At 40.0% G+C, this 24,014-nt stretch overlaps 1 protein-coding gene across 2 annotated transcripts in view; it reads left to right on the top strand.

Moving 5' to 3' along the window:
* GPR158 (G protein-coupled receptor 158) overlaps positions 1–23,131 on the top strand; it is a 204,503-nt gene extending 181,372 nt beyond the window's left edge. Inside the window, exons 8-12 of one of the 2 annotated variants that reach the window (XM_014946489.1) lie at positions 10,810–10,948; positions 14,441–14,546; positions 16,465–16,611; positions 17,396–18,218; positions 18,345–18,850. In XM_014946489.1, the coding sequence (XP_014801975.1) occupies positions 10,810–10,948; positions 14,441–14,546; positions 16,465–16,611; positions 17,396–18,218; positions 18,345–18,850 (1,721 nt within the window). Of the gene's footprint in view, positions 1–10,809; positions 10,949–14,440; positions 14,547–16,464; positions 16,612–17,395 lie in introns of both variants that reach the window. The other variant, XM_014946480.1, reaches the window with a different exon arrangement.
* Positions 23,132–24,014: the final 883 nt, after the last annotated feature.

Here is a 24,014-nt window from a genome sequence, read left to right as displayed (position 1 = left end):
TCTCAAGCCTGAAAAAAATTGGGCAGAATGTCTTATGTTCTGTCATTTTGCCTTCTTACCCAAACTACCTTACAAGCAGAGTTCTATTTGTGCAAGTCTTTAGTAAACTATGTAGCCACATTAGCAGTATCAGGAGATGTACACCTACAAGTCTGTACTAACATGTGTGTCTATATATATATACACACTTATGTATATGTGTGTGTATATATGCACTGCAAGATTTTTATTGTTAATGGCACTCTGAAAAGCTTACAGCTAGTAGGCACTAGTTCCAAAATTAGATACTTCATCTCAGAGATACGTCAGGAGAAATACCCATATTGCAGACCCCCTTTTATTCCTCTAATCGACTGGGAGCAGCATTGCAAAAGATTCTATATGATAAATTAATTGATAGATTACGATACTTGATTTAAAATGCTAAAATAAAAACGTTGGATGATAATTTATGAAAGGCTTGTTAATGTCATTTAATTTAGTCAGGCACAGTATTTTATATAAAACTGGTGAGTGTTTGGGACTGTATTCCATCACCTGTAGCCCTTGCTGGAATACTCCCCGCTTCACTCAGCGTCAACACTTTACTGAAATGCAGAGGGGGAATTTTCAAGGTCGCAGATTAGTGAAGTGAGAATTAACAAGGCTCTCTCAGAAAGTCATAATGAGATGAATCCTGTATGCTACCAGAGATTATTGGAGTTAGGATTTATGAAGCATTTTCTATACTAATCATGCTACTTAGGCTCTATCTCCGGAGACTTTTATTGCAGTGAATGTTTTATATTTACGTTTCCATTAAGTTAAGAGGATGCTCTCTGTGAGACAAGTAGGGACTTAGACACAAAGGTTGTCACGATTTCTAGCATTGTCTCTGTACTTTGTGATATGTTGCTGAGAAAAATTAGCAGTCAGTAAATCTTACTTTATCTACTTAAGGTAATGTAAGTTAGTATGCATTTGCCTTGAGATTGGATACTTGTGGGTAGCTTATTTGTCACTTGCCTAGATTCTTTGATTTCCTTTGTGTTCATTTCTGCCTCACTTTCAAGGTTGGGGCATCTGTCTCGTTGACCATCTGAGATTTTAGAGAAAGACCTGAGGGCTTGAAAGCACTCAGCCACAAAGCCTTTTTCTTGTGGTCTGAATATACTCTATACCTCTGCCTGTCACAGCCAGATACCAAGTTCAAAAAAAACCCAAGTGATAAACTTTTGGTACCTAAGGGCTCACAGTGCCACAAATCAATCTATTATTCTTTATCCTGAAGGAAAAATCCTGTAAGTGAAACAGGTATCAGCAGAGGATTTAAACGAACTTCCCATAAACTGGAAAAAAAAAGGCAAAATAAGTTTAAAGAACAAAGCCCCAGGCAGGAGAGAAGGGCAGGCAGAGAGATAAACATGCATGCACAGACACAAATAAAAAGCAGAGGTGAAATCTTGGCAGGTGGATGTTCCCAACTTCAGCAGGGCCAGAGTTTCACTCAGTGTGGTTAGGATTCAAACTGTAGTTTTTAAAAATCCCCCCATGCGTTCTGTGTGTGTTTTTCAATGTTTGTTTTGTTTTTTTTAAAACCAGAAGCAAATGGCAGGTATTATGCTCAAGGAGGTATTTTTCCCTGGTTGATTCCTGGCTGGCAGGAGCTGTGCTGCTCCCACACAGCTGGCCTGGGCTGCCCACTAATCAGTGGGTCATGCCTTGGGTTCTGGGCATCAAGAGGATTTCAGACACGAGGCTGTGTCATGATTACTGCATGCCCTCAGCCAGGAAAAGGAACAAAGGCTGTTCCCAAAAGAACTCCCACCCACTGTTCATTTGTTGCTATTTAACCTATATAATCTTTGCATCTGAAGAGGGTCTGGGTTGCCAGGACAGGCTGTAACAGATTATATATTAAGACTGCCTGTACGGTTTTGAGCTGGGGGCATTGTAATGCAGCCTTACAAGACCCCTTATTAAATTTTCTACAGGCCCTCTGCTGCATTCAGCAAATCAGTGATTATTATTTCTTTTTGTTATCCCCATTTGATGTGGCCCTATGCCATATTCGGGGTGTGTTGTTCAGAGCACGCCGTGAATAAAGAACTGATCGCTTCCAAATGGGTGTTCTTAATCTGTGTTCCCCTTTGCATCAATGTACAAAGATTAAAGCCAAATTTGTCAACAGTAGCTATCCATTTTGAGTGTCTTGAGACATCCAGGAACTGTTTTTTCAGAGTACTGTTTATAGCTTCTTCTATGTGGAAAGCACAACCAGGAGGTACTCGTTAGAATTCAGCACTGATGAAGATCTGGCTTCAGTTATCACATTAGATACTCAGAAAATGTATCATGTAAAAATAGTGATCACTTGTGAAAGCTTACTCTGAGTGATAACACCAGGAATGTATAAAATGTCTGCAGCAGAAATAGGAAAAGAATTCTGTTTTACGAAGGAGCCTTCAGCTCTGTTCCTTTCCTGCTTGTGGCCCACTCCTCCTGCCACCATGTACACCTTTTTCACAGCCCACATCACCAGCACTGTGTGCTGGGTATGTCCCTCATCTCTAGGATATGGTAAATCTGGAAAGCTATGGGGAAGAGCAACAAACATGATGAGTGGAGCAGAATGTCTCTATGAAAAGAGACTAAATCAAGTGGGACAATTCACTCATCTCAGATTAACTGTTTATTCCAATTTAATTTAAAATAAAACATGCTCAAGGATGATGGAGAATGGAATTTTAAATAAAACCCAGATTTTATTTCTTCTAACAATGACCAGCCAACATTTTTCTGTTTTCCTTTCCCAAAAAGAGCCAGAACAGGTTGAACAGTTTTGGTTGCCTTACTGCCTGCAGCAATGTTGCTTTTGCTATCTGCTACATCACAAGTGAAATGCCGTAGCCTTTATTTAGGCACCATTTCTACAAAGTATTTCTGCTAAGGAAACTATATTTGGATTACCTTTGCTACATTGTATATATATCGGCAAATGTCATATTCAGATTTCTTCTGCAAGCCACCTGCAGTAGGTGATGGCTTTGGAAGAGGCTGGAAGATGCTCTGACTTGATCTTGGCTTTGCACCACCCTTTTTTGAATCCACTTCTTGTGCTGCCCCATGGATGATAATTTATGAAAGGCTTGTTAATGTCATTTAATTTAGTCAGGCACAGTATTTTATATAAAACTGGTGAGTGTTTGGGACTGTATTCCATCACCTGTAGCCCTTGCTGGAATACTCCCCGCTTCACTCAGCGTCAACACTTTACTGAAATGCAGAGTCTTTCCAGCCCTTCAAGTACTTTGGATATCATTGGTGGTTGCTTGCATCCTCTTCAAGATGTGAGAGAAGAGGTTCCACACTCAGCTTGCTGTCAGCTGCTGGTCATAAATCGTTTCTGATTCTTTCTTCCCCCTTTAATCCACAGAAGTGAAGAGGATGGTGGGGCACATGGAGCCGGAAGAATGGCCAGCTGGCTTTAATAACAGCAGTGGGCTGTGGCAGGAATGAGATAGGACAGCACATCTGTGTAGAGGAAGGCATAAAATGCATGGGTAGGGCTAAGAAGAAGTGCAGAAATGAGGAGAGTTCTTGGAGACTGTAGACCAGGGCACTGGCGTATGTTCCATGCAGTGAGACTTCTAGGCATGTTGCTCACACTCAAGTCAGTAGATATGTCTCCACTGCCAGCAAAAGCCATATCTAAGGCGTCCCGGTTTGAGGCCAAAACCACGACACTAGGTCACCCTCGAGCCATGGAACCCGTAGACCATGGGTCAGCATGTCCCTTTGTGTTACTTTGAGGGGACCTGCAAGGCAGACTTGTGGCTGGGGACGGGGGAGGGAGTGTGATGTGCCCCCCGCCAGCCCATGGACCCCTGCTCTTCTTTCAGCCTTGCACAGCCACAGGCCGTGGGAGTTCTGGTAGAAAAAAAAGTCAGAGTTTGGCACTGTTAATTCTTACTCCACAAATAGGTCTCTGTATTGCTGTGCCCAGCTAATTAAAATGATGCTGAGATATGGTGAGAGAGACAGATAAACCTCTGGTAATTTATAATTTGCAAGGAATAACTCTACGCTAAAGACTTACACGTGTAATCACAGTTCATTGAAATATATGAAAATCCTTTCAGTTGAGGAAGAAAACTTGTGCTGTGACATGGTGCAACTCTCCAGGTGGGAGATTGGACGCAGTGAGGCAGAAAGAGACTGTACTGGCTGACAACACGAGAGCAATTGAGGACAGGGGTTTTTTGCCTATTTTAAAATGGTGCGTGCTCGGCTCCAGCCGGCACCCTGACTGAGTGAACGGATGGAAGAGCTGTGCTTCCAGATCCATAGCTCACTTCGTTTCAGTAGATGGGATTTAAAATGTAGACATGATTCGGATGAAATGAAGTGTGATGGAGAAGCAGATGAGTTGTTGTAACTGTGTTACGGATGTAAGTGGAGTTGCAATCTGTAATTTGTGTCCAAAACCTGAGGAAAAAATGGTGTAACTGTTGGAACAGTTTTGCCAACAGTGCAAAGTTCAGAATACCAGGTGAGCTTAGTCAAGTCAGAGCTGTAAGGGGCTCTCAGTTACTAGTGTAGGGACAGAACCCAGAGCATGTCACCGTCTCTGGAGAGCAGTGGCCTGTTCTTGGCTTATGATGATGCTTTTTAAGCAAATGAGTGTGATCAGACTTAGAACATCATACAGTCGTGAAAATGGGCTTTAATCCTTCAGGGGTGTCTTTTTTTTGCAGGTAGCTCTTTTTGGACAGCAGAGTTCAAGCAAGCACAGGGTTGGGCACCCTGGCCCCAAGGAGCTCCTTTCAATGGCCATCTCCACCCAGAGGGTGGCCTGACGAAGTGTAAGAGAAGGGCATTTCTGGCAGGGTAGGAGGACTGAGAAGCAACCAGAACAGCCTGAAATAACTCACTTTCCTTTCCCGACCATGGCGGGAAGGAAACTCACAGTTTAAGATTTAAGCTGTTCACAAATATATGGGTAAATTTATTTCCACTGTCATCTTGCAGTGACAGGGTGGCATTAGCTCCATTTTACACAGCCAGAGCTGAGGCACAATAAGATTAGAGTTATATGGTCCATTTAATCTGAGTGCCCATTTTGCAATGCCTTTGGCTCAGTTACAGAGCTTAGTCAAATCTATATATAACACGTTATGTACAGTCTCACTGGCTACAAATGCAGCCCTGTATGCTTAGTTCTGCTGCAAATCGCAGCAAAAATGCCTAGGTTGGCACCCAAATAGCAAGAGAAATGCTCTCTGTGATCATCTCTGTGAAGCTGAGCTTGAGTGGGGACTATGCATATGCATAGGAGCTTGAGGTACAGACAAAGTCATTTGTGCATGTGCACAAGGCTGCTATTTTTCCCCTGCAGTCTTTTCTCTCAGTCACTAGACATCTAAATGTCATTTGCAACAAATTACAGAGCTTTCTTCATTAGTCAACCTTGATTTATCTCTGGAATTGCTCTGTCACACGCATTAAATGAGTCTGGTCTCTTAAGAAATTATATAGTTAACTCAAGATTATATATGCAAAAGAGAGTAAATTAAGGCTGCATATGTTGTATTTTTAGTTTAGTGCTGTCCAATTCTTCCAGACAGCAAAGCTATGGAAGTAAGGGTGAAGTACTTTGTAAGGCCTCTAAGAAGACTTGGTGTGTAAGCCATGTTCAAAAATCCAGCTTCATGTTTCTTGATTTTTCATGTTTCCTTATATGATCTTTGCTTTTCTGAGTCCGTTGTTTCTTAACTCTCCTGAGGTCGTGCCCTAGTGCTGCCTTTACTGCGTTTGTCATCGGTGGGTGTTCTCTTCCCGTGCCCACTCAAGTATAAGGAGGCTCTCAATGACTGCTCCAAATCTTCAAAGAGAGGAGAGTGACTTTGATCGCTGCTTTCAGTTCCTCCTATCTTGCTCTGCAGTGCTGTGCAGTCAGGTGAAGTCCAGACATCTGCAGAGCAGGCAATGACAGAGGATATGGATTAACATGGGAATTTACTGGTGCTGGGGGCTGGACAGGCAGGAACGGGTCAGTCTGCATTTGCCATGCTCTGCAGGGCATGACACAGCCTGGCTAATGGACACTGACAGAAAATGTCGCAGAAGACTGTCTCTGGGCACGGCTTTGCCTTGTACTGACTTCAAATGTGAAAGAATAATTTGCAACACAGACAACGGCAAGTTTAGTGAAACCTATTAAATGCACTAACCCAGATCTTCTGAGAAAGTTTGATTAAGTAATAGTCCCCTCCCTGAGGCTGTCCTTCTCTGGATCTTCTGATCCTTCCTTATCAGAAGGTGCAGAGTATGAGCAATGGCCAAAACAAATCCCAAGTGAGCAGTCATGGGCGACTCATAGTTGTAACAGGCATTGGGCGTGAGTCTGGTCCCATGGATTGGATGACCAAGCTAAGTGTTCCAAAATGCTCCATTTTCTGAAGTCACAATGGGCATTGCAAGCAAAAGGAATAGTTGTGGTTTTTAAACACCAAAGGATATAACTAAGCAGGTTGTTTTGTTAGTGCAAAGACCACATAAAGTGGTAGATAAGAAATACATAATGACTAGCGAGAGAGGCATTTAAAGATGAATTCATTTTTGCACATGGCCACATTTTGTTTTCATGTCTTACCTTCCATTCATATCTTCATCCATTTGTGCCTTTAAAGCAAATGTTCCTTCTCTTACTCTCTTATCTATCAGAGATTTGCACCCAAAAGCTGGGTGGATTTTTATAGAGTAGCTACTACAAGATTTTCAGAGCTCTTTTATGCTTGATTTTTTTGACTTCACATTTTCTGTCCAGAGAGCTGTTGACAGCTCTCTCTCCTAGGAATTTCCATCATTTCTTCAGATGGGGGAAAGAAAGTATTTCATGTTCTTGTGCTTAATAAGTAAAATGGAATAATTTATAAGCCTTATGATAAATCATACTTAAAGGAACAAGATCACATGTTTTGAGCTTTGAGTTTGGTCTTGGCAGGTTTGCAATATGCTAAGACAGTCCTTTAGTGCTCAGGAAGTCACTCTTCTGGACTAGGGGTTTCATGGAAAAGTATTCAGCAAGCCAAACAGAAATTTCCTATCATATCTGACGGATTTTAATCATTAAGGATATTTGGCTCAAAACAGTCACTAGTGTGCCATAGACAGAACTAATAAGACCTGAGAGATGAGTGATACATTAGAACCTTGCTGCATGCTGGCCAGATGTGCTCCATTATCTATCTATTTATCCTGAGAGATGAGTGATACATTAGAACCTTGTTGCATGCTGGCCAGATGTGCTCCAGATGTGCTGTCTGTCTATCTATTTAAAGTTAGTTATATCTGTGGTTTTAATTGAAGTAATAAATACATTACTATGTCGCCTTACTTTATAGTGAGAAACCAAAAAGGCCATTTTGCCATACAGCAAAATGTATAATACCTTCAGATTTTTCTTAAAAATTGCACTAATAGTCTGTAGCTAATAATACGAACTTGATTTCCACCCTCAAGCACTGCTTCTACATGAAACATTTAAGCTGTGTAATTAGTGGTTTAGATAATAAATTGGTTTTCTATCAGTCTCTTTTGTTTGTTGTTGCTAATGAAATTATTGTAACGTTGGGCTTAGCGAGTATAGCAACTCTGTTATTTTACCTTGTGTTTTAAAAGCTATTCCCTATTTATGTTGCATACCAGATGTCACACTAATTACTATCTGCAGACAGGAATGCCAGCTCTGCTCTAAATGTAAAGCTTTTTATAAAAGCATTATGCATTAAATGGTGCAAATAATCCAGTATATTAATACTTTGAAATCTCCTCTTGTTGTCTTAGGAACTCCTTGTATCTATGATTGTGAAACTGAAAACTGTGACGTTTTCAGAATTAATAAGATCTGGAGAGCAAATGCTGCCTTCATTTCTACTTATCCCATCTCATTCAAACTGGTTTTTATTATGGAGCTGTGGCTTTTTCACTTGCATTTGCTCTCTGAGACACTGTATATAAATCTGTATTAAAAAAAAAATCTTGTAAATGTTTAAAATTAGAGCAGATTTTTTTTTCTTGTGAAAATAAGCAAAATTTGCTTATATATAAAATTTGCTTTATATATATACACACATGTATTTTCATCCTTTTAACAAGCCAAACTTCTTCAAACTCTCAGCCTCTGTTAGCTGATCTTTTCAATCAGTACCAGACTTGGGGCTGTTCTCACTTCAGCTGAGGAAGAGAGGAAAAATGGACCATGGGTAGTTTTGTGGAGTATACCTGTTGTTTTACAATTAGCTCATCTGTTCAGCTCTTCTGCTAATGTTGTTTTTTTACTGCAGGGGGACTTGGGATGAAAGGCAAAATGAGAGGAAATAGGCTCTCTGGCATGTTCTGGGGAATACCTGCTCAACTGTATTAATAAGTGTTTCCATAGAACACAGGACAGCAAGATACAGTGATTTGGCAACCTAATTGTACCCATTTTTTCCTTTTCAATGTCTTCTAAATTCAATATGGAGCAATTAAAGCAATAAATTTCAGTGCTTTGAAGAGCAGTACATTTCAGTGCCGGGATTCTGCGTACACGAGGCAAGTGCACTTAAAGAGAAAAACCAAAATTCCTAACATTTGTAAAGGGGCCTTTAATCTTATTTCATTGAAGCAAAATTTGTGTTCCACGTGCTCAGAGAAGACTTCAGTAGCAAGGTGGCTTGGCGGGTCATTCCTGTGTAGGTGTTTTTAAGAAACCAGAATAACAGACTTCAGTGTGAGCGTAGCTGATTATCTAGGAATGCCATGGAAGTAGCAGCCAGTTTGCCCAAGCAGTGCGTGTGTTGGGGGATACGGAAAAGACACCTGTGTACGTGCTTTTGTGGAGCTCAAAAACCAGTCTGGGACACACAGTCTCAGAAGATTCATATTGACACTTATTAAGGTCCCAAGTCAAACCATTAAAGTCAAAAGGTTTATTATTGTTGGGATTCTGGTGAGGAAAAGCACAAAAGTAGCAGCATGTGTGGATTATGCCTTTTCAGGTGTTTGTTTGTATGTAACTGGTAGAATTGCTGGGTTTATGTGGGATGTGTTCTAGTAAAAATGATGGTCTTAAACCTAGGCCATCTATTTTTGATAAAAGTAAGAAACATGAAGTGTTGTTTAAACTAAACTCTTATCATAGCACAGAGATCTATGTAGCTGAATTCATTTTCATTTTATCGAAACTTGTCTCTTACTGACTTTAGCTGACATTCATAGCAAAATCAGAAGCTTGGAAATGCTATAACAATATAGTATAGATAATTTACAGCAGTTACAGTGGAGGAACCAGAGGACCCATTTTCACAAGATTCCCAGTGCAGACTGTAGAATGATAGAACCACAGAACGGTTTGGGTTGGAAGGGACCTTAAAGATCACTGAATTCCAACCCCCTGCCCTGGGCAGGGACACCTCCCACCAGACCAGGTTGCTCCAAGCCCCATCCAGCCTGGCCTTGAACACTCTTGATGGGGCATCCACAGCTTCTCTGGGCAACCTGTTCCAGGGCCTCACCACCCTCGCAGGAAAGAATTTCTTTCTGATATCTAATCTAAATCTCCCCTCTTTAAATTTAAAGCTTACCCCTCGTCCTATCGCTACACTCCCTGGTAGAGTCCCTCCCAGTGTTGTATTTCCATCTGTTGCTAATGGCAGGGTTCACAAGCACTTGTGTCCTTATCCAAACCAGACACACACTGATTTGCTGATCACTACCACGGGGTGATGTCACTGATCACCAGTTCCAGCTACAGTTCAGTAACATGTATTGGCAAAAATAAGTGTGAAAAAGAACTAATTCAACAAGGCAAAAGCAGTGTATGAGTAACAATGGTGTCACACGCAATTTCTGAAGCTGGTCCAGAGCAGTGCCAGCAGGGCTCTATCATGGAATTGCATGTTGCTGGATAGGGTCAACCACTTCCAGCCATCCTCAACCCAGACTGCAAGGCAAGAGGCATGGGCTCCAGCTCTACTCAAAGCTACATGGCAGAGCTGGGTTTTTTTTTTTCTGGAAGGAGAGGTTTTTCAAGATGGGTACAAAATTATTTTCATTTGTATCAAAAGTAAAATAATGCCACAGCAGACTGTCTAGTGGTAACTGTAGTCGGAGTACTGCTGGGTGAGTTAGCTCTAACAGGATAGTTTAAGCTGATCCTGGACCTTTATTCTTTCTCCTTTCTTCCTTCACTCATTTTTCTCCTAACAGAGAGACACGTCATTTGTTGTAATGACATTAGGCGCTCAGAAATGACTCATCATATTATGGGCACCAGCAGAAGTAACTATCATGAACAGAGGAATTTTTTTAACCCAAAATGTATTGTTATATCTGAGTTATAAACCTTTGAAGTGAAACTGTTGTCTTTAAAAGTTTGTAGTCTAGTAGTCTAGTATCTGCCTCTACAACAAGAACAAGAGCTACAATTAAAAATACTTGCTATTTTAAGTGATGTCAAACTCCTGTAGAACCTATTTGAAAAACCAACAAGACATTGTTGGGCATTGTCTTAAAGTTTGTCAACTGAAAAACTGAAACACCATGAGTGCAAAGGTTCCTGATCTAGAAAAAAGAAGTGTGTAAAATGAAAACCAAATGTATCATGTGCAGTGACAATATCTGAAAGAGTTTGAATGCCTCTCTCTGTACATATATCCATGTATGAGTGTATACTGTCTTTGCATAGATATTCACACATACAGAAGATACTGTAGTACTTCAGATTTCCTTCCTTTTTCATATATAAAACTAATTGCAAATTATTTCTTTTTGTTCTTCTCACAGCTGAATTTTTATTCCTCTTGTGGGGTGTTTATCTCTGCTATGCAGTGCGGACAGTCCCATCAGCATTTCATGAGCCACGTTATATGGCTGTTGCAGTTCACAATGAGCTCATTATCTCTGCTATATTCCATACAATTAGGCAAGTGATCTGTAGATCTAGTATTTAACTATTTATCTTTCAGGTTTCGTATGGTGCAACTTAAAATGAGTGAATGCTATAGGATGCATAAGGGAAGGTCTCATAAATATTTAATTCTGCAAATTAAGTGATGGCTAAACTTAAAACTGTTCTCATAGGATTCAAGAATATGTACAAACAACTTGTTAATTATATAATAATGGGTTTTCTTCAGTATAGCTAGCTGATATGTTCTTAGATATATGTATATTCAGTATAGCTAGCTGATATGTTCTTAGATCAAAGTTCAGTATATATGATAAATTAGATATATCAAAACTACTGTCTGTCTTCAGCATCTGCATACTGCTTGCTGGTCTGTTTCCCTAGGAAAAGAGCAGGTAAGAATGTTGGTGTGTATGAACTTTTCCAGGTGTGTAACAGATTGGCAAGGTGCAGATATATGTTAAGATAATTTTACTGGTTTGTGCATGGAGCATAGTGCTTTATATGCTGACATAAAAAATTTTTATGCATATGATGCTGTAACAGTAACATAAGGCACGTTTCTTATGAAGTTTATAATGAGCTCTACATTTCATACTTGTAAATTATTAGAGTAGTAAGAAATGAATAAGGGTCTTTGCCAGAGCTTGGTGACATTTACTGTATATTCCTTTCCTACAGAGCACACTGTAAAAATGAATTGGTCCTAGAAAATTCAAAATGGCAAGATAGCATGTATTTCATCTCATGCTGTAAGAGATTCTTATGACTTTCTTCTGGTATTCTCATGCCTGCCTTTGCCTCCTGACAAACCTTGTCTACTAAGATTATTTTTTTTGAACATCAAACCATTGTCAGTCTTCAAATACTCTTCTCTGTTCCTTCGTCTGCCTTGAAACTCATATTTCTCTCTGCCTTCTTAATGTTTGCTTCCATGAGGCACAATTTTTTCTGAGTAAACATCAGCAAAGCACATCTTTCATCTCTAGTCCTTCCAGGTGCTCTTTTCCCCTGTCATCGTTATAAAGTTTGGTGCACTTCTCAGGCTTGCAACTTTTTGTTTCCTTCACCTTCTCCTAACCCCGTATCTCAACATCCACATGGTCTCAAAACCTTCTTCTTTACTCCCTAAAACAAACATCTGCAAAAAGTGATGTTTAAAATCTGTATTTCATGGAAGCATTTTTCTTTTAATTCCTGGTAGAAGTAAAATTCAATTACAAAACTTTGAATGTTTTATAACCAATACGACAGGTTCTCAGTCAAAATTTTCCCCCATTAATTAATGTTCCTAAACTCTATTTTGGGCCATGTTAGAAGATACGGTTCAGTGCATTAGGAGAGTTATTATGTGGGTTGCAAGTTTCTTTTAACAATAGGACAGGATGAAAGTAATCTTGGATTAAGGAGAGGAGAAAAGGGGAAAATGTGGCATTTTAATACATGTCTTACGAAGGAGACACAAAAGGGTTAGGTCTTCCAGTTTATCCTAGTGAGGATCCTGTTCCTTCAGCTTAAGGTCGGTCTGCTGATTTTGTTCTTCCTTCTTTTTCAAAAAAATGTACATTTTGTATTCATTCTTTGCCCCCTGTCTGGTACATGCTGGTTTGTTGAAGAAATACCATGTACTGTTTACGAATAGGAATGAATAAAATGCACTGATCCCTCCTGAGATTATGTCCATTTCTGTGCACAGAAGTCTTAATCCTGTCTCTTTGAAGTTCAGATGTAACTGAAAGAGCAGAAATGTAAGACTCTGATTTAAATGACACGTCTGAGTTGTCATGAAGTTGAAAGCACCGGAACCTTGAAGGGGACCTACTATTAGAAGGCAGCCAGCCAGTCTGAAAACTCCCAAAGCTCATATAAGATTGATGTGAGCACTAAATAACATCTTGAACTATTTGCATTTTGTTTTCCTATAAAACTATTATTCCCATTTCAAAAACAGAGGATTCTTGATTATCTTCAGACCAGCGTAGCGTTAAACTCCTCCATTGCTCTTTCACTTGTATTAGAGAGAAAACCAATATTTATATGAAAAAAAAATCTCATTTGAGTAGAAACCCCATCTCTGTTAGGTGTGAATGGCTAGTACAAATCCTATTTTGCTTTTGAGGGTATGGTGTGGATACCTTAATTAGTCAAGGTTTCACACATAAAACAAACAAAAAGCCTTCTTAGAATTTGAGGACTGGAGCTGTTAAGGGTTAGCCAAATCTGGTTGGCATCAGGACCCGGGAGCTTTCTCCTGTCTCTGTGTGAAATCTTCCCATCCCTCACAGCACCGTCTGTAACTTTTGTTCGCTTTTCACTCTGTTATTTGCAATATCCAGAAGTTTCTCAAAGTCTTCTTCAATAGTTCTCATGGTGCGTTCAGTTAGCTGACCCTCAGACCTGAGCCTCCATGTATCCCTGCACACCTCAACAGCAACGTCTCTGTAAGAAATAATTCTAATATTTTATTGTGTTCATGAAACATTTCATTTACAAAGTATTAATCAAGAAAGGATGACTGTATTATTATGGCATATAAGCCAGTGTTTCATGCCAGGCTATTTCTGTTAATGAAAGCTGCTGCAAAACGTGCATCTGTAGACTTGGATAAGTTGCAAATGTCATTTCTATCTGAATGATTTTTGTGAACCTGCGAATTACAAGCCAGTGGTATATCCATTCATCCATTGCACTGCTTACCATTTCTGTCTTCGGGAGCTCACGAAGGCAGGTGAGCCACCCATGCTCCAGCTATGCTGAGCTGCAGGGCTTGTCCTACTGCTCTTTGAGAGAGCTCAGCAAGGAATTGCTTCCTTTGGGAGGTTCAGCCCCTCGTTCCCCGGCATTCACAGGGCTCTCGGGCCCTGCCGCATTGGGCTGGGCGGTCCTGAAATCAAGACCATTTCTCTGCTCCCCACTAAAATGCATTTCAGTGCAGTTCCCTCTCTGATGGCTCATCAGCCGTGCTCTGTAGCTGCCGATCTATGGACATCCTGTGTTTTTGAAGTTTCTCTGCTCCCCACTAAAATGCATTTCAGTTCAGTTCCCTCTCTGATGGCTCCCATCTATGGACATCCTGTGTTTTTGAAGCGCACTGCAATTTATCATAGTACAAGTGCTCACTTAACCTAAAATCATTCATTCAGATCTTTAATGTATGTAAATGGCCATAACTCAGTTCAGGCCAAAGACACTGTGATAATATATAGATCCAAAAAAACCAGTTAAATAGAGTGAGAATGATGGAATAAGCAATATCCTTTGAGATCTCTTGTTTCTTTTTATATTTTGTTTTGGCTTGTTTTGTTGGTTGTTTTTCCGAGTTGTTTTGAAATTGTGGTATAAAAGTAAAGCATGTGGATGTAATTCTTAGTCTGTATGAAAGCAGTACAGAACAAAACATGTTGTGTTTGGCCTTTCAATGAAAAGAATCCTAAGGAATATTAAAAATGTTAAATCTAATGCACTGGAGAAAAGGCAGTGAATTGCAACCTTGAATTCTATTTTCAGATTCATTCTTGCTTCAAGACTTCAGTCTGACTGGATGCTGATGCTGTTCTTTGCACACACACACTTGACTGTGACAGTCACTGTTGGGCTACTTCTGATCCCTAAGGTATTTGAGTCTCCTCTCTCTTTTCTTTTGCAAGACCAAGGAAGATAAATGTTCTCATGCAGAAACAATGCTGTATAAAATTAGCAAGCAACTGATAGAAAATGAAGATGTAAACTTTGTCTATGTTTTCTTTGTATTTTTTCTTTTTAAAAGCCTTTATACATTTTCAAAGATTCTTTCTTTCAGCTTTCAAAATTCATGGGGTTTAAAATATTTAAAATTTTGGTGTGATTAATACAAGAAGGAAAGAATCCTGCTTAACAGTGCTTATTCTGGGTATTTGGGGGACCATGCTGCTGGCAGAGTTAGCTGAGATGGGACAAAGAGTTCAGGCGAGGGGACAGGAAGATTAGGGTGGACTCCTAAATAAAACTGGAATGAGAATCTTGGACTGGCCATGAGATGGAGAGGCTGGGATTTAAACTGGGCAGTTGTTGCAGGCTGAAGAAGGTGAAGCCTTTGCGAGTCAGGGCCTAGGACAGAAGGACAGATGGTGCATACGGAGACAGATGTGGCCCGTGATATGGAGCCAGGTACGGTGCTGGGTGAGAAGATGAGTGTGTGTGGGACACGAGAGGATGGAGGATGACAGGATGTAGTGAATAGAAGGGACAGAGCTCTGAGCATTGCGTCAGGCACTGGGAGCCAAGTGACGATATGTCGGTCTCTCCAGGGGCAGGAGAACAGCAGGCAGCTTCACCTGTCTCTAGCACCACTCCCCTGGATATGAATGGACCTTTCTTCTTAAACAGTACCCCAGCACAGAGAATGATTTTATAATGGCTTTTGAAATTACCAATAATGTTAATCAAGTAGTCAAGAGTCAAAAAGAACAGTAGAGGTGAAAGCTACGTATGGAGGAAGGTCACTAAGCAGTTCAAGTTGATGCAACTCAGGTTAATGAAGCTGCTCTTCCTGTCTTTTGCCTGTGTGTCAGGACAGGGTGTGCTGATAACTGTCATATATATATACATTAAACAGTCATAACAAGGGGACACATTGATGCAGCCTTAATACTGAATAACCTTGCTTTATTTTAAATTACTTTTCTGGGCTTCAGCAATAATCTTGCTATTTTATATTCATATACTTTATTGTATATCTTCAAAGATGTCTTTCTAGACTAACCTTGAAAATTTGTTGACCTTTCTGAAGCTGTCTCATAACTACTGATTAACATTTCCATTTTTAGCTTATTATCTGTGTCACACTACACAGACTTTTCTTCCAGCACAACAAATAATTCAGGGAACTAAGAGAAGATTCACAAGGTTTAGTTCCATTCATAAAGTTCTGAGGCCCGATGACTCCGTGGACAATAGTACCTTCACATGAATGAATCAGTATGAATAAATAAATAGCTGACAACCTCTCTCCAACTCTTGATCTGAGCATTTGCTGAAAGTTAGAGATTAACTTGTCTCCTTTTTTATTTTTTTTCTTCTTTTCTTTCCTTTTTTTTTTTTTTGCCATCTCATCCCTTCCTTTTCAGGGTTAGTATCTGAAATGGGAGAATTGCTTTCTGCAGGATTATTCAATATAAAATACAGTCTTTTGGTTTTAGCAGCCTAATTGGAAATCCTGGCTGAAAGTCTATTTCCGTACTAGCTTAATTTAAATGCAATGTAAAGAGGTTCAAATAAGCATCAGAATTACTGGGGTTTTTTTCCGTATGCAAATCTCTAGATTTATCAAGTTAAGCCATCATTAATCAGAGTTCCTTCCATACAATACTGATATTCTATAGGATACTACTTATGCCAATGTTGCCTATAGCTAGTGTTTTGAGTTCAGAAAATCACATTAAATCCATAGAAGGATCATTGTGTCATAAAAACTGTTGATGTAAACTCTTACATTGATGTTGAAGTAAACTTTTGCACTGATGAAATTATTTTTTTATGAATACTTATTGCAGTTTTCACATTCAAGCAATAACCCAAGAGATGATATAGCTACAGAAGCTTATGAAGATGAGCTTGATATGGGTCGATCTGGATCCTATCTGAACAGCAGTATCAATTCAGCATGGAGCGAACATAGTTTGGATCCTGAAGATATTCGGGTACAACTCATTTAAATAGCATTTATTTGCAAGAACAATACTTTTTCCTATGAGTAAGCTCTGAATTGCGCCCATTTGACTTTTTTTTTTGCAAATATCAGCTGAAACAGGCCAGCTTAGGTCTCTCAATTTTTGTGGTATCGGGTCACGTAAAATCTCATGGAATATACTCATTAGCGTGAAGAGAAGCTGCATTGTTAGTTATACAAATGTCATACTGGAGGCTAAAGAGGAGGAATCATCCACAGCAGGAGCTGTTTATCAGTTTACGTAGGCTCTTTGAATTATCTTGAAGTGCAAAGAGGATCTGGTGTCAGTATGATTAGTCATTTGTATGTACCTTATATAAAACTATACATAACTATTTCACATAGAATTTTAAAAACACTTGGTTAGCAGAAAAAAAATACTTTATTCCTATCTTTCACAATAAAAGGGCTTATGTTCCCAGACCAGAGAATAGCTAGAGAGTTCCCTAGAAAAGCATACACCACAGCATTGTGAAATCTGAAACACATATGTATGTGAATGTATATAAATTGTGCATACCATATGATGCACAGCTGCGGAAGGTAACATGTTTGTGAATGAGGTTGGAACTTATTTTTAAAGTGGAAAAAGTGGGATTCCAGTTAATGGAGAAATGGTATATTCAAGAATGAGAAAAGGCAGTGAAATAAGTTTAATGCCATTTTTAGAGCAATAGGTAGTGCATTTATCAGGCTGCTTCTTTGACTGGACTCACTCTGTACGTACTAGTTTTGCCATTCACTTTCCTTTGCAGGATGAGTTGAAGAAACTATATGCCCAGCTTGAAATCTACAAAAGGAAAAAGATGATTGCTAATAACCCACATCTTCAGAAAAAAAGGTGCTCTAAAAAGGGCTTGGGGCGCTCGATAATGCGACGTATTACAGAAATCCCCGAGACGGTCACCAGGCAGTGCTCCAGGGATGAGAAGGACCTGATGGAGCACAGCGCTGTGAAGAACACGGCCACGCTGAGAAAAAACCCACAGGATTCCACGAGTTCTGCAAAGCCAAAAGAAGAGACTTTGAAAAACAGAGTTTTTTCATTAAAAAAGTCCCACAGCACTTACGATCATGTTCGGGATCAAACAGAAGAACCAAATAGCTTAACTACAGAAAGTGCAGAAGTTATAGCTGCTGAGAATTCGCTTCTGGATTCCGTGAATGGTAACAAATTAACCAAAAATGCTCCAGAAAAAGTTGAAGCTGTCTCCACTGAATCGGTCCCTTTGGTGTGCAAATCAGTAAGTGCACATAACTTAAGTGCCGACAAGAAGCCTCTGCATCCAAGAACATCTGTGTTACAAAAATCCCTCAGTGTTATTGCTAGTGCCAAGGAAAAGACTCTGGGACTAACGGGTAAAACACAAAGTCTAGAAGAAAGCACTAAATCTCACAAATCTCAGCAGAAGGGTAAGGAGGCCAGCAAAAAGCACTCGGTCTCCGATAAAGGGGAGCATAAGGATTCCCACCGGAAGAACTCTACCCACTCTGAGGAAACAAAGAAAACCCATAAATCTGGAATTATGAAACAGCAAAGGGTTACTCAAACACCTGCAAATCCAGACACAGGCCCAGGTAAGTCACTGCACAAGGACAATTTCGACATAGGAGAAGTTTGTCCTTGGGAGATATATGACCAAACTCCTGGTCCTGTGCCTTCTGACTCTAAAGTTCAAAAACATGTGTCTATTGCTTCCTCAGAGCCAGAGAAAAACCACCCTTCCCAGTCAAAGGGGAAGTCTCATCATAAGCTGAAGACACCCGAAGGGTTTCAACAGTCAAATCAAAAGAGCTCAGAGAAGGTGGAGGCAGCCACTCGGGAGACACAAGAGCAGCAGGTCTTTGAAAATGAGAAAAAACAGTCGAATTCCAAGTCTCAGGTCTCCCCTGGACTGAAGTGTGAGAATGTTAGTAGATATGCACCTAATACCTGTGCTGGGGAGCGGGAAGAGGTACCCCAGAGAGCAGCAGAAAAGGAAAACCTCAATAAATTGGCAGAACAGAAAAAAAATGCCTCTCCCGAGGGAAATGTGCTTTCATCTGACTCCCATAAGCCAAGTAGTTACTTTCAGCAACCTTTAGCATCTCGAGCTGAAGTCTGCCCTTGGGAGTATGATACACCAGATTTACCAAATGCAGAAAGAAGTGTAGCTTTATCGAACACCTCTGCTATAAGTGCAAATAAAACAGCAACACCTCGAAAATAAGAGGCTTTTGGACTGAGGAGAGTAGCAACATTGAGAAGAAAGACAACAGGAGAGACAGAGGGGACTTAGGCCAAGAGGATCTGAAAATTCCTAAGGAGCATCACTTAAATCAAGGGAATCAGCATTACAAATAAGTAGGAGTTAAGCGAAGTAAATTATCATTAATGTTGTTATTATTTATTTGTTGAGTGCCAACAATGTGATTAGCAGTGCCCAGAATATGGTCCCTGCTCCAAGGATTTTACTGTGTCAATGAAACAAACCTGCCTTTGTGAAATCACTTCTCTTTTAAAAGAAAAAAAAATATGGTGGTAACAAACGCACAGTGTAGATCTTAACTGAATTATTTCTGAATGCCACAACTGGCTTTAACTTGCCCTTGGGACTTTAAAGATCCAGCAGAAGTAGGGCACAGAAAATGTCCTGATGGCAAAAAGGGGTATCAATGAGCAGCTTATTAAAATGACGACTTTTCACTTTACGTATTTAATCTAGATAGCACTGCTAACTCAATGCATCCCAAAAATACATTTTATATAATGGTTGCTCTCATTTTCTTATTACTGTGTGTTTAAGTACATTGTTGTGTCTCATATTAAAGCATTCCAGATTGTATAATTTTTGCAAATAACTTTGATATTATGTGACACAACAACACATTTATGCAATCTGCAGATACTTTCTTGTAATCGCAAGTTAAAATACCTGCTGTAGACTTTTTTGTTTATATATATAAAATTGCAGTAATCACACTGGCTATGGAAGCCGTAATTCATATTGGGAAATTCCTTTGGGCTTTGGAGATTATTTTTTTTTTCCTTTCCTGTGATTTATATAGTGAATTTTTTTTGTTTACTCTCTGTTACTTAAATTTATAGTTTGATACTGTATTATTCAGGGTTTTTATACGCGGTAAGTTACTTGTTATGCACTTCCCTGTTAATGCTCATAGACTTTGTTAATAGTGGAAATTCAGTCGTCTTAGCTGCATATTCTGGTAAGTCTTAGGACAACTTATCTGTTGTTTGTTACTAATTGGAAAATATCATCTAACAAACCAGAATTGTTGCTTTAAACATGTAAGGTGATGACCTTGTTCAGTATTTCATACTGAGCATATCCTGCTAAATAAGGCAAGCGAGAATGACAACGAATATACCCCAGAAATGATCACCTGTTTTACTAAAACCAGACAACTCCAGGAAATACATTAGTTAGCTCATAGTAGAACAACAGCGTACTGTTTATCCCTGCTGGCAAACCTCCAAAAATTGGCCTTTGGAGTGAGGAGAGAAGTCCAAAATACTACTCTTCCCCCACGTATGTGAGTGTAAGCGGTAGTAGGAATGGAAATGATGACATCTCTCTCCCACTCCCCAAAATGCTTTAATTGATTTATTTATTTATACATACATTTACAGTAGAAGTTAATATTTAATACAGTGCTAATTTTCAGTCATAGCTACAGTCCTCATCATGCATATGAGCTTAATTCATAGACGGCCCATTCTCAACTATGATCCTTAGTGATGGTACACCACCAAGGCCTGAGGACATACTGTAAAGATTCTGAGGAGTATCACTAATAATAGAAAACCCCCACTCATCTAAAAGCAGTACCAGTAAAGTGCTATTCACTAGAATTGGCTATATATACAGTACTCCAAAGACAGCTCAGTCCTAAAGAACTTGTGCAATTTGAGAGAAGTGATGGGATTCAGTGGAAGAACGTGACATGAGGATGATTGAATAGAATGTGTTGTTTAATATATATATAATATATATATAAAATAGATATTTATATATGTTTAATATATATGAAATGTCATATCTAATGCACACATGCACATACACGTATGTAGTATAAACTGATTTTTGTGGCATCATAGAAAAAGTGGCTTAAGATAAAATGCAATGAGCAGAGGGACTAGACAAAGCTGGGCATGAGGAGGACTTTTTTTGTCTTTTTCATCTACAGTGACAGGTCAAGATGCATCTGATCTTCCTCTGCTAAGCCCTAACCTGGAATGTGCTGACACCTGAGCCAGCTGGGGACAAGTCAGCTCAGGTCTCAGTGCTGTCTAAACACATTGGCCTCACTCATAAATTCTGCTCATTAGCTCCAGATTAAAGTGGCTGAACTGCCCCAACCAACTTGGTTATCCTGGATGGTGCTCAATTCCATCAGGGGCACGTGCTGACTTAAGTCTTTGCTACCCTGGGCTTGTCTGACTCTCCCACCCCTCTTTTGTAGGGTGTAGTTGTGGCCTAGAACATCTGGTGTTTGCCTTCAACACCCATCTTCTGACCAGGGCCATTGCAGCCCAGAATCCCTGTTCACCTGTGAAAGGGAGTCGGGCATCTTGAGTGTGGGTGCTTTGGACATCTGTGCACCCACTTTGTACACACAATGCCAGTCAGATCCCACATGCAGCCCAAATCCAGCTCTCCACCTAGTGTGGATAAGAGCTGAGGTTAGACCTGGTGTGCCCAGATTCTACCTTCCCAGTCCCAGGCTAACAGGATCCGGCAGTTTTCCATCAACTTTAGTGGGCTTTGATCAACTCTTCAGAGAGAAAATAGCCCTAAATTTCCCTGCATGGGAAGAAGTCCATCCTGGAACTCAGCTTTCTGGGAGTCCTCCAGGAGCACACAGACCCTCTGTGTAGAGATGCACGACTTTAGACCTGCTGAGTGGTGACCACCTCGCGCCACTTCTACCCCTGAAGGGAGGTTGTGCAGCCCATCTCAGTGGTGGTTTATGTGAATGGGGTGGGGGGGACAGCTTATGGCAGGTGGCCCTGAGTTGTGGGGTCAGCACTTTGTTGAAGCCGGGTGCTGAGGTTAGCAGTGGACATCCTTGGAAGAGTCGTGAAAGGAGGTGTTTGTAGGTACTCACTGCCTCTTGAAGACAGATGGTCACAAAGATCAGGTGCCAGCCCCGGTGTCCGTGCTTGTCTTGCCCTCCTTCCTTTACCTCGTGGCCAAGGGAGGACACCCTGCCCCTGCCCTGCTCTGCAGCAGCCACATCGGGGTGCAACGTGCACCAAAGGTGAGGGGATCCACATTGGAGAAGCATCCACACAGTACCACTGCCCCATGCATCACTGGCAGGATCGAGCCCTTCCTGCAAGACTGTATCTGTGCCACTGCTACCGATCTACAATTCCTTGCTCGTTTTCTTTTCCCTTTCTTTCTTTTTTAAAAGATAACTTCAGTAGAAACACAGAAACAAAGCCCGTTCCTTGGCTGGTGTAGATCAGCCCAGCTGCATGGCAAGCAAAGGAACCATGGCTGATTTACCAGGGAAGGCACTGGCTTGTATATTCTTGTTTGGTTTTGTTTTCTTTCATCCTGACCCTTTCCCTCACTTCTTAAAAAATGTGTGTTATGGTTCTTTAGGCTTGTAGTCACATCTCCTAAGACTGATACAATCGGAGAACTTTCCTTTAGGAAGCAACGAAGCTTTCCCCAGTTTATTCAGCAGCTGATATTTGGGCTACGGGTTCAATTGGGACTTGAAATTATTTCACACTTCAGAAAATGAGGGGCCAAACTTCACTCAGCTGTTCTATTTCACTATGATGCTGCTAGAAACATTGCTTAATGAAGACATACTAAGTTAGACATAAATAATGTTCTGTATTTCATAGATTTTTCTCCACCAGCATATATTGGCTAGATCGCTTAGTTGTCTTTTTCTGGAGTTTCATTGTCATTATTCAGCCAAGAGAAGTGCAACTCTAGGATCAAGATGTTTTCTAGCAGATCTGTTAAGAGAAAAGATATTAAACACTATGGTCACAAACATTTGCTAGGTTGTCCTTTTAAATGCATGTGCAAGCTGCATTTCTCCTTTATTTCTAAGCCATGGTTTATAAATAATTAGATTTATACCAATCTTATTAGACTTGTATAATTTATGCAAGATTATACGCTTTAAAATATAAATCAGTACACACCTATCATCAGCTTTGGTGGCATCATAGACCTGAAACCGGACAATACTTTTATATTTGCTCTCCTTAGGCTTTTGCATGCATATGACAACAGGCAGGCCTGAGAAAACACTGCCTTTTGACTTTTAACATTTTAGCTACTCCAAGTTGTAGAGTATATAAAGCTGTAAGTCTCTTCACTTTATAACGTGGTTCTTATAACGATGTTATCTGGCAACCAACAGCATCCACCATGAAATACTTGATAGATTTATGTTGTAATGTGTTGCAGCATGTAAATAATGTAACTTCTCTGCAATAAAGCACATTTATATGAAATCTGTCTGCAGGCTCTTGTGTTGTGATTTTCTGAAGTTGTTACTGATACAAACTAAAGAGATTTCTCATCAAACTTCTAAAATAGCTGACAATGAGTTTTACAGCTTATATGATCTGATCACATCATTAGCATTTCCTGGATTTTCCTCATATTTTCTTGACAGGCCTGTAGACCAGCTGTGTACTGTGTTCAGGATCTCAGGGTAAGGAAATAGCATGACCAGCGGCTCTCTTTCTGGCTGCAATTTTGAGAGCAAAATTATAGGGTCCATCCTATATTCTCCTGAATGTAAGGGCAAATAGAATGTTAAAAAAGAATAGGAAATAAATAGATAGCATTTTATGATGTCATTGTAAAATCCTGTAGCTCATCTGTACTATATGTGTGCATGCCTGGATTCCTCATCTAAAATATATGTCTAACAGATAGAGAAAAGGTACAAAGAATGGTAACAATGACGATCAGAGACAGAGAATGGCTGCTGTATGAGGGGTGACTAAATAAATTGCAACTTGTTTAGCTTGGGAGAGAGATGACTGAGAGATGAGGCCTATATAAAATTACAAATCATCTGAAGGTAATTAGGAATTTGCTGGGTTTTGTTACGCAGAGACTACAGAACGCCCAGGACAGCAGTTTAAAACAAATGTTTTCTTCCACCTGTGGCATAAATAACTTGTGGAGCTTATTTTCACAGATTGCTGTGGATATCATGAATTCAAAAAGCATTGGAGAGGTCATGGAAGAGGAATTCATCAAGATCCCTGAAAACGGTGGATATAAAACTCTTAAGTCTCTAGTCTGTAGATGGCTGATAAATAGGAGAATTTTCTTTCCATAATCACCCAGTTTTCTTTCCATAATCACACATTATATGGTGCTAGGT

The sequence above is a fragment of the Calidris pugnax genome, unplaced genomic scaffold, assembly GCF_001431845.1.
Source record: "Calidris pugnax isolate Ruff unplaced genomic scaffold, ASM143184v1 scaffold19, whole genome shotgun sequence".
NCBI lineage: Eukaryota > Metazoa > Chordata > Aves > Charadriiformes > Scolopacidae > Calidris > Calidris pugnax.
The sequence above is the reverse complement of the archived record's forward strand: the minus strand, read 5'-3'. Positions and strand labels throughout refer to the sequence as shown.